Genomic DNA, 11,693 nt, shown 5'->3' with positions numbered 1-11,693 from the left:
GCCCTTGCTTGTTTTATATGGCGGATGAGTTAGATTATTTGTGTTATGTATATGTTTATATCAGTCATGGGCAAACTTTGGCCCTCCAGGTGTTTTGGACTTCAACTCCCACACTTCCAGCTATTAGGAATTGTGGGAGTGGAAGTCCAAAATATCTGGAGGGCTGAAGTTTGCCCTTGTTTGTTTTATATGGCAGATGAGTTAGATTATTTGTGTTATGTATATGTTTATATCAGTCATGGGCAAACTTTGGCCCTCCAGGTGTTTTGGACTCCAATTCCCACACTTCCAGCTATTAGGAATTGTGGGAGTCAAAGTCCAACATACTTGGAGGGCTGAAGTTTGCCCTTGCTTGTTTTAGATGGCGGATGAGTTAGATTATTTGTGTTATGTATATGTTTATATCCGTCATGGGCAAACTTTGGCCCTCCAAGTGTTTTGGACTTCAACTCCCTCAATTTCTAACAGCCAGAACCCTGCTATTAGGAATTGTGGGAGTGGAAGTCCAAAATACCTGGAGGGCTGAAGTTTGCCCATAACTGTTTGATCCAATTTTTTTGCCACTGTCCAGGTGAACCTGCCAAGGATCAGCAAGGAAGACTATCTCTTTGGAGTTAAATACTTGATGGAGGTATCATTATGGATTTTCTCCCCTTGTGTGTTTCAGAAACCAACTCCCTTCCAACCAGATGCAGAAGGCAATATTACAAAGTTCCAATATGGAAGGGATTGCTCTCCATCGATTGCCCTGTTTGTTTATTTCCCAAAGATGGGCTCGGGGGGTGGGGGGGGGGGGTGTTTTCCTCCTCCTCTTTTGGGAAAGATCACCCAATCCAGCGGCTCTCCTCCTCCTCCTCCTCCTCTGATTTCGGTGCCCCACCCCCGCAGCGGGACTACAACTCCCAGCATCCCTTTCTTCCCGGCTGATCAATGGGGCCTCCCGATTTGAATAATCTGCGAGCTCTTGGACTCAGGCCAATCACAGCTGTCAGGCACCCATGATAAATCGCAATGCATTATTGATCATCATAATTACTCGGACATGCGCATTCCGCCTCCCGGGGAGTAATTTCCCAACTCGAGGAATTTGTTGTGGACACGAAGAAGAAGGCGACGAAGAGGAAGCCAATAATCGAGGCTCTTTGGGGGGCTCCCGATGCGTGGGCACCATGTCGAGGCGCAAGCAGGCGAAACCCCAGCACATCAATTCAGACGAGCAGCAGCAGCAGCAGCAACACCCGCAACAACTTCAGCATCCGCAGAACCGGGCGACCCCCCCTCCGCTTGCAAATGGTAACCCCCCCCCCCCTTCTCCGAGGAAGCGCTAATTGATGGGCGAGCAGGGATTCGGAATGGTCCATTTTTCCTTTTCGGGGGGGGGGGGAATTGAGGGAGGGAGTGGGGATTGGTGCCTTTTGTGTTTGAGAGAAAGTTCTTGCTCTCGTGCTCTTTGTTTTTCCCAAAAGGTTTGCTATCCAAAGCCTCCAAACTTCGGGACCGACTATTCCATCTTTCTATCCCCCTCTTTTTCCACCCTGAGTGTTTGTTTCAGCCTTAAAGTTTGCTCTTTTCCATCCGTCGCTAGTTCGAATTGATCCCTTTGGAACTCTTCCCCATGGAGAAGACCAAACACACCCAAAACTTTCCGGCGTGTAAGGCTCCCTTTTCCACTCTGAAAAGGCTCTTCTCTGCTGGGTCGGGGTCTCTTTGAGCAAGCTTTGAACCCATAATACGCCTTTAATGGGGATATTATCCGGATCAAAAGTAACTTCTTAACTTTCTTGGAGGGAATAGAACTTAAGGTCAAGTGAGAAAAGGAGGGCGAGATATGTATTGATCTGAAATCAGACGTATATGTACTGTTCAGATGGGTTTCCAGCCCACCATCCAATGTGTGAATGGAGAATTACATAGGAGATAGATAGATAGATAGATAGATAGATAGATAGATAGATGAAAGAAGAGGAGATCCTCACATTGGATGAAGAGGTGGAAACAACACACACACACACACATTTTAGATAGATAGAAGAAAGGAAAGGAGATCCACACATTGGATGAAGGGGTGGAAACGTGTGTGTGTCCTTTCCACCCCTTCATCCAATGTGTGGATCTCCTCTCCTATCTATCTATCTATCTATCTATCTATCTAAAATGTGTGTGTGTGTGTGTGTGTGTTATTTCCACCCCTTTCTAGCAGTCCTCTGCCACGCGTTGCTGTGGCCCAGTCTGTGTATATGTGTGTTTGTGTATATTTGTGTGTTTGTGTATATATGTGGTTTTGTGCATGTGTTGCAATGCATTTTTGTTTGTTGGCTTTTTAAGTCTCTTCTGCTGTGTTTTTCAGTATTTTTATGAGTGATGGTCACTTGTTGCCCCGATAGGTGTATTGTGTCCAAATTTGGTGTCAATTGGTCAAGTGGTTTTTGAGTTAAGTTAATCCCACAAACGAACATTAGTTTCCACCCCCTCATCCAATATCCAATGTGTGGATCTCCTCTCCTTTCTTCCATCTATCTATCTATCTATCTATCTATCTATCTATCTATCTATCTATCTATCTATAGTGTGTGTGTTGTTTGCAGCCCTGCATCCAATGTGTGGATCTCCTCTTCTTTCTTCTTTCTATCTATGTAAAATATGTGTGTTGTTTCCAGCCCTGCATCCAATGTGTGGATCTCCTTTCTTCTTCCTTCTCCCAAACTTGGAACTCTTTTTGAAAGGGGAGGGGGGGCGATTGTGAGCGAGAGGGAGATGGCAATCTCTCTGGACCTTTTGTAGCCTGACCTCCAGCCATCTTTGATTTCCGACTTCCTAAAATAACTCCGGTGAGCTAATATGGTGTGTCGGTGGGTGGGGAAGGGGAACAGCCGAGTCCTTTGCAAAAATGTCCCCAACTTGCTGATAACCTTTCTTTCAGCCTCTCTCTCACACACACACCTTTCTCTCTTCTGAGGTTTCCTCATTTCCCCTCCCAAGAAGAAATGGGGGTCTTCTTGACCATCTTTTGAATAGTTTCAGAAGTGGCTTGGAATGGAAACGATGGGGCTTTAAAGTCTTTTTTATGGTGGAGGCGATGAGTTTTGAGCTTGGGTTGCTGCGAGTTTTTCCGGGCTGTTTTGATCTTTTAATGCCTCATCACACTAAGGAATGAATCCACTTCCAATCCGGTTTGTGCCTCCTGCAGAATTCTGGGGTTTGCAGTTTAGGGAGGAGACTTTTAACAGCCTCACTAAACTACAAACCCCAGAATTCTGCAGGAGGCACATATCGGATTTAAAGTGGATTAATTCCCTAGTGTGATGAAGAATACTTGTATAAAACGTTGGACAAGTCGGTTTTAGGTACTCAAAAAGAAATATAAGGTAATTATATCGACCCCTAAAATCTTGAAATTTTGCAAATATGCAAGAGTGGGGCAATCTTTAAAAAATCAGAGTTCAATATTAGAATCCAGCCCCCAGTTATTAACCCAACTCCATCTCTATATGTTTCTTACACCGATTTATTATATTTATATACCGCCTTTCTCATCCCAATTTTTAAGGGGGGGGGGCTGGGACTCAAGGCGGTTTACCACATACTAATGGGGGGAAAAATCCAATGCCAACATACATGTAGACAGAAAAAAGTCATAATAACCAAACACTAACATAGAACTGTAAATTAAAAGTCATTAAAACCATTAAGCGTAAGGTATAAGCAACATTTGAGCATTTTAAAAAGGCATTAAAACATCTTAGTGTAAATTATTTAATAATATTAACTATTTATAAATATAATATATTTATAAATATTATATATATATAATATTTATAAATATATATTTATAAATATATCATATTTATATATATTATATTATATTTATAATATATTAACGATTCTCCAAATCAAAGGAAAACTTTGGAACGAAATCAGGAATTGCAGTCACTCAGTGCTGTTTTTCCTCCCTTTTGCTCTTATTGATCTGTTTCCTCCCCCATTAAAGTCAGGTCCAAATCATTCCTAGGGGAGAGTTTCTTCTCCCCAACCCCCCCTCCCCCTTCCAATTGATGGAAGCGACCGATCTCAATGTATATTTTGGAAAGGGGGGCGATTCCATTTGCAAGCTGCGGGGGGGGGGGGTGGCCATTTGGGAGTCCAAACGTGGCGATTGTGGAGCCCGGGCTAATGGTGATTTTAAGAGAACGGCATGCTGTCCAGAAGGCAGTAAATCCCATGTTTAATGCATGACTGTTTTTCCTTTGTGCATCTGGTTTGGGGATGTTTCCCCGTGTAAATCTCTCCCCGCAGCTGGAGGCGCAGCATTTGAAACAAAAGGGTGGAGCTGCGAAAAAGAAAAGCCATTGGAAAATTACTTGGTCTCTCCTGGCTCCCAACTTGCATTGATTCTACTCCCCAAACTTTTTTTTCCTAATACACTAATATGGTGCAAAAGTTCAACACAATCGGAATCGAGGTGTCGCTGCTTCGGACCCTTTACCTGGTATAGGAAAGGAATGGGGGAGGGGGTGGGGAGAGAAGCTCCGTATTGTAATCGCGTTTCAAGCGGCCGCGCTACCCATCTAGTATGGATCTAGTAAACATCACGTTCTTGAAATCGCGCTGAATTGTTTGAAGGTAACTTCGCCGGCGTCTTACGGGACGCTCCAGTTGCTCTCTTGCGCCATCTAGGGGACGCTGCGTGTACTGTTTTGCCTTGGAGCGCATCTGATTCTGTACTGAAGGATTAATGCAGTTTGACACAACTTTAACTGCCAAAGCTCAATGCTATGGAATCTAGGGATATGTAGTTTAGTAATACACTTTTTTCATGCCAGGGGTGACTTGAGAAAATGCAGGTTGCTTCTGATGTGAGAGAATTGGCTGTCTGCAAGGACGTTGCCCAGGGGATGCCCGGATGTTTTACCATCCTTTAGGAATCATAGAATCAAAGAGTTGGAAGAGACCTCATGGGCCATCCAGTCCAACCCCCTGCCAAGAAGCAGGAATGTTGCATTCAAATCACCCCTGACAGATGGCCATCCAGCCTCTGTTTAAAAGCTTCCAAAGAAGGAGCCTCCACTACACTCCAGGGCAGAGAGTTCCACAGCTGAACGGCTCTCACATGAAAAGCTGGAGCTAACAGATGGGAGCTCACCCCACTCTGTGGATTCAAACTGCCAACCTTTGGGTCAGCAATCCTGTCAGCACAATGGTTTAACCCAGGGGTCTTTCAATGGGAAGTGTGGGCCTGTTTTTGGCTGATGAGATACGATTGTTGATGTTGTTGTGTGCTTTCAAGTCATTTCAGACTTAGGTTGACCCTGAGCAAGGGCTAGGTAAATGACCTTGGAGGGCTGTATCTGGCCCTCGCGCCTTAGTTTGAGGACCCCTAGTTTAACCCATCGGGAGTTCCTGGTACTATGCTAGTACTCTTTGGCAGAGAAAACTAATGACCTTGTGACACTGCAGCTCCCATGATTCCATAGCAGTACAAGTAATGTCAAACTGATGCATTCTACAGTGTGGATGCAGTCTTAGATGGTTGTCAGGATTTTTTTTAATGTTATCTTCTCCAGGTCTGCCTGAATTAGAGGAAATGTTTGACACTATTGGAATAAACCTCTTTAACCGGGGATGGACTTACACGCTGTTTTTCAAATGTTAGAAGACAGGTGGCAAGACTCTTTAATGCCAGAATGTAACTATTTATAGAAATACTTTTGATGGATCTTGCATTGTGCAGAGGGCTGGTCTAGAGGAAGATATACATCAGGCACGGGGAAACTTCACCCCTCCAGGTGTTTTGGACTTCAGCTTCCACAATTCCTAACAGCCTGTTGGGAGTTGAAGTCCAAAACACTTGGAGGGCCGAAGTTTGCCCATGCCTGATCTACACTGATCGCTTAAGGTGGGGTGAAGTCAGCAACACATTAAGTGATTTCAACATGGGGGTGATTACAGGTGATGCCCCGGAAGCCAGTTGAGGTCTGGGCAGTGCTTCACATTTGAGAGATTGATTTCAACCTGCTTCCAGAATCTGCAGTATCTGTGGCTCCATGGCCATGAAGGATTTAAGGGTTTTTTCAACCCTCCACCCCAATTTGCATGAGTGGATCTCAAGAGTGTCCATCCCTTAATTCATTTCACCATGGTGTACACCTACATGTGCTGATGCTTATCATGGGCTCTATTATGGAATGTCACTCTATTTTGCTTATCCTGGTTTAAGACCTCTAACGCACATTCATGACACCATATCTTTGAAATACCTTCAATCCCCATTAAGTGAGCAGTGTAGATCTGTCCCAGGTCAGTGATTTTCAAACTTTAGTTCTCCAGGTGTTTTGGAATTCAACTCCAAGAAGCCTTAGCTGGCTTGGCCAACAGGAAAGGATTCTGGAGCCCTACTTCCAAAAAATTTGGAAGACCAAAGTTTGGGAAGCATAGTTTTAGTCAATCTGCAGTGTTTCTTCTGTCTCAGCATTAGACCCTAGCAACAGCAAGGGTATCCCTCTGGGCAGCTAAACCAAGAAATCCCAACTGGATGGCCCCCACGAGGGTCTTCCTCCAGGGGCAAACCAAGAATGGGCAACTTGGAAGTCCCTGAACAGACTCCCAAGTGGAGTAGGCAAGTCAAAAGACAACCTGGCAAAATGGAACTACCTAAAAGAATCCTCCACCTTGTATGACTGTAGAGCAGAACAGACAACTCCACATCTGTATGCATGTCCACTATGCCCTGCCTCATGTACAGAGGAAGAATTGTTGAAGGCTACAGACAATGCCTATGCTGTTGCCCGTTTTTGGTTAAAAGATATTTAGCTGCCTGCACTCCTTCTATTTTTATCAGTTTTGTATAATTTATGCAATGCTTTTGATACAAAATAAATTAATTATACCCTGACTTTATCATGAATAGAGCAGTCCTACTGAGATCACAATTAATTTGATCTTGTGATTTTTAATTGGGTCCCCTCTAATGTATGATCAAGTCTGCACCTAACCCTTTGATTAAATCTGCATTTTTGGAGTCCAAAATGTTGTGAGATGATTCTGACTAAAAGTTTTGTGTGAAGTCTTGTTTATATCCGAGGGCCCTTCCACACAGCCATATGACCCAGAATATAAAGGCAGAATAACCCACAATATCTGCTTTGAACTGGGTTATCTGAGTCCTCACTGCCATATATCTCAGTTCAAAGCAGACATTTTGGGGTTTTATTCAGCTGTGTTGAAGGGGCCTGAGAAAGTTAGCAGTTGGTCTGTTACATCACAATTCAATTGAGCATCAACTTGTGGCAGGTCCATGGATTTCATAGGGGTTTCTTAAGCAAGGGGTACTCAGAGATATAATGCTTTGCAGTTCCCTTGTCTGAAATAGAGCCTGCTATTCTTAATGGTCTCCCATCCAAGTACTAACCAGACCTGTCCCCGTTTAGCTTTCAAAAATCAAACAAGAACTGGTACCATTAGAATATTCAGGCCTCAATCAAGAGTCTTGTGATACTTAAAAGATTGCACAGTTTATTGTTGAAGGAAAGACTTCATTCTGTTCATCACCTGACAAAACTTTCTCTTAAGGAACCACAAAACATTGTTTTTTAGTCTGGTAGCCTCCACATCCCAGTGAGATAGGATAGATCTGACTTCCCCAGTAATTCCTTAGCCAAATAGGGATTTAGATCTGTACATCCCACATCTAAGTCCAACATGATCTAGTTCTTAATCCTAGATGGTATAAGCAAGATATTTGCAATGTATGCAATAATACATTTAATACTATAATAAAGTATTAAAATCTTTCATAATTTGGGTTAGAAATGAAATCACCTGGAAGTTCCATTTTTGAAATCAGAACATCATGTATTATCAGAAAATCTTTGTTAGGGTGAGTAGGTCTCAACATTACTTCCTCAAATTCTTTGTGTTGGGCTCCAGTACTGAAAACCTGAGAAGAAACCCTCCATTACCCAGTTTTGAATTCAATTAGAAAATTCCAAGAAGATTTATTGGAGCAGTTGCATATGAATAGAAAGGAGGCACACTTCAACCAAACACTTTATCTTTTAGCTTTGGGGAATGAAACAGGACAAACACTTGGAATGCAATGTCATGTGTTGGGAGAAATGTGTCTGCTGCAAACCTGGTGATCAATTTGCAGGTCAAAAAAAATATCAGGTGGGTCGTTTGAGAAGAATAATTGCATATTGAAAATTAGCATTTCCCCTGCCCAGAGTATTTAATTGCTGATTGCATTTGATAACAGTAGTTAAGCAAATCCCTCCCTTAAAATGTAGTGTAGAGTTTTAATTGCATATCTCCAAATCCACAACTGGAGACTCTTGTTTGGATTTTTTTTTTCTCTCACAACAGTGTGCAATGCTGCTCCCTAATTCCTTAAAATGAGTTTGCATTGAATGAACAACAGGACAAAGGTGATTCTTGAAAAACTCTTATTTGTGAAATGGAAAGGATTAAGCAAAACATATATTTTGGTTAAATAGCTATTTTTAACATCTTACCTTATTTTCAAAAAAAACTTGTCTGTGTTTAGCTTAGCAAGTATTTGTGAACTCTCCAACTCTGATCACCCTCCTGTGCTTTTGGTGCAGCGATTGGAGATTTTCTTTACTAGGAGTAACAGTGCAGAGAGTTGTTAGGGTGGAGTATTGTGCATGATGGTTTTTTGTTCTTTCCTGCCAACCCACCCCTTTTTTCTTAAATGCAAGTGAAACACTATATGGGTTGTAGTGATTGGGCCTTTTCTGCAAAACCCAGCAGCTTGTGACGTTTTTGACAGAGCTGCTGCTCTAACCTTTGCCTCCTCCTGCCTGCTGTGGGTGGTAAGTTGATGTCAAGCTTACAATTAGGACTCTCATGCAATTGACCTTGGCAGCGGGGTTTTCTGCTGTTTAGCTTGGTCTTAAACACTGTACTAGTGTTAAGTGAGGTCTGGGGCCGCCTTGTTTATAGTCGAGGGCGCTTGCTGGTAGAAGCCGTGGAGTGCAGAAGAAGTGGTCCTTGGATGAGGTAGAAGCAAGGTCTCCCTTTCTCTCTCTTTCTCTCTTTTTCCTCCCTTTCCTCCTCTCTTCCAGGCTGTGAGCTGAAACATTACGAAGAGGCATCTTCTTCCTTTGGATTAATCCCTGACTATTTATAACTTTAGGAATTGCATTCATAGCTGGTTTATATTTCTAGTTAAGACCTTCTGTTCTGATCCTGCAATATGTTTTGCATAGAGCTGTTTGATCAATGCTTCTGGCAGGAATGCAGTATTGGTCAATAATACTGGGATGAGAAAAGCAATGACTAGCTTGTGCATAGATAACACATCAGTTGTGACTGTTTTGTGAAATGCCATCGTTTTTTGCTTTATCTCTGTTTCTTTAAAAACAAAAGGCAGTTTGCTCTGATAATGAAAGTATGTAGATTTATTTAGCTGGATCCAACAAATTTAATCTTGTTTTCCAGAAATCACATTCTTTGCTGTCATAAGCCTCTTCCCCTCTTTGGTCTCATTCTCTTTCTCTCAGTTTGATGTTAATACCATTGAGACAAATGTTCACCAAAGGTTTTGATTTTAAACTTCAATGAATAACAAAGGACATGACTTCTTAAAGGTTGTTTGCACTTTAGTCTTTCTGTAATTATTCTAAAATAATTAACATGAACTAGAGCAAGCACGGGCAAACTTTGGCCCTCCAGGTGTTTTGGACTCCAATCCCACAATTTCTAACAGCCTACTGCCTGTTAGGAATTGTGGGATTTGGAGTCCAAAACACCTGGAGGGCCAAAGTTTGCCCATGCCTGCTCTAGAGAATACTATTCCGAAGCTACCTAAAAGGTAGGGGTAAGTATTGGCTGAATGCTGCAGTTCTTAACATACAATTAAAAATGCTTGGAATCGCACAGTATAACCTCCAGTTTATTATTTTTCATTGGCTCTAATAGAGTGTAAGACTTTAAAAATACAGGATGGTTTTTTATTATCTGCTTGGGGTGAGGTGTGATACTCCAGCTTGATTTGTGCTCTTACTAACTTCTGAAAGCAAAGTCAAAAGCCTCATGAATGTTGATACGTTTTTTAAAATTACAGTTGAATACAAAAGTTTTCACTGACCCACATGTGTATCTTAATTGGTATTGACCTAACAGTGAGAATATCTAGCAGTGCTATCTTTAGTCATGATTGGAACATTGGAAATGTTTAACTAAAAAAATGAAGAGAGAAGACGAAAGCCCTTTTATGTGAATGGAACACAAAGTGAAATAACTAACTTAAAGGATTGATATGGAACAGTTGTCGGTGGTCTTGGCAAGATGTTGATTCAGAGCTCTTTGTGGGTTGACTGAAAGTTTATTTGCCTTGGTTAGGAGATATATGCTTAACATCAACCTGGCATGATCTCATGGCAGCAATGTCTATACTGTTGCGATTTATTTATTTATTTATCTATGGTGTCAGAAGCAAATTGAGGGTACAGTTGTAACATATTTAAAAACACAAAGTTAAAAACTTGGCATTATATTAAATGTCCTTTGACCAGGCCACTTGGAGTGCCTCTGGTGTTGCTGTAAGAAGGTCCTCCATTGTGCACGTGTCAGGGCTCAGACTGCATTGTAATAGGTGGTCTGTGGTTTGCTCTTTTTCACAATTGCATATTGTGGACAACAGTTTGTAGCCCCATTTCTTAAGGTTGGCTCTGTATCTCATCGTGCCAGAGCGCAGTCTGTTCAGTGCCTTCCAAGTTGCCCAGTCTTGTGCCCAGAAGGTTCAGGAACCCCACAGTCTGAAGTTCTTTACCCCATAACTTCCCAAAGAGCAACAGAAATGAGATGAGATGTTACTGTTAATTAAACTTATTATGTTGACTTTAAAAGGTGTCTGTATGTGCCTTCAAGTCACTGACTTGCAGTAACCCTATGAATTTCATAGTGATTGCTCAGATTGGTAACTTACCAAAGACAGTATTCCCCCATCTAAGTACTAACCAGACCTGAAACTGCTTAGCTTCAAATATGAGATGGGGTGATGTTCTTCCATTTCTGCTATTATTTTTATTTTTTTACTATAGGGAGGTGTTTATTCCTAAATTAATGTGTTTGCAAACCCCCATTTTTATTCCTGTAATGATTTCAGTTAGTTTACAATCCACAATTGTGCATGCTCAGAGTATCTCCCCTCCCCCAACCCAAAAAAAAAAAGCCCTTGGGAGAATGTTGAAGTAGTTGTAAATGCATACAATAGCAGTAGGGGTGTGTAAGTCTAGCAAAGTACTTAACACAATTGAAGTGATAGTCTGGGATTCAAAAATTACCTCATTGCACCACTTCTGGAATGCAGCCGAAAGTTTAACAGCACCCGAAGCCATTGATACTTGAAAAATCAAGATGATGTGATTTTTAAAGTAGGCTTAGCCAGTTTGGTTTGACTGTATTAATCATAGGAAGGAAGAAAAGGAGAAGTAACTGCATGTGCATATTTCAGATAATGATACAGAAAAGACAATAGGACCCAGCTAAACCAGATTATGCATGTGAAGAGGCTATTTCATTCCGGCTACTCAGATAACTTCAGCTGAACAACCCAAAATTGCTTAATCATGTCTGGATCACATCCTGTTTGGGAATTGCTATCTGTGGAGCAGTAGAAAAGTAGTGTTAATCCTTAATCCTTGTAATGTAGTGCGTTTATGGGGGTGTGGGTA

At 41.9% G+C, this 11,693-nt stretch overlaps 1 protein-coding gene across 1 annotated transcript in view; it reads left to right on the top strand.

The window, feature by feature from the left end:
- Window positions 1-955: 955 nt before the first annotated feature.
- SALL4 (spalt like transcription factor 4) overlaps window positions 956-11,693 on the top strand; it is a 30,887-nt gene continuing 20,149 nt past the window's right edge. The window contains exon 1 of the mRNA XM_060772098.2: window positions 956-1,293. Within this exon, the coding sequence (XP_060628081.2) occupies window positions 999-1,293 (295 nt within the window). The 5' untranslated portion in view covers window positions 956-998. The remainder of the gene's footprint in view (window positions 1,294-11,693) is intronic.

Source organism: Anolis sagrei, chromosome 4 (assembly GCF_037176765.1).
Source record: "Anolis sagrei isolate rAnoSag1 chromosome 4, rAnoSag1.mat, whole genome shotgun sequence".
Classification (NCBI taxonomy): Eukaryota; Metazoa; Chordata; class Lepidosauria; order Squamata; family Dactyloidae; genus Anolis; species Anolis sagrei.
The sequence above is the reverse complement of the archived record's forward strand: the minus strand, read 5'-3'. Positions and strand labels throughout refer to the sequence as shown.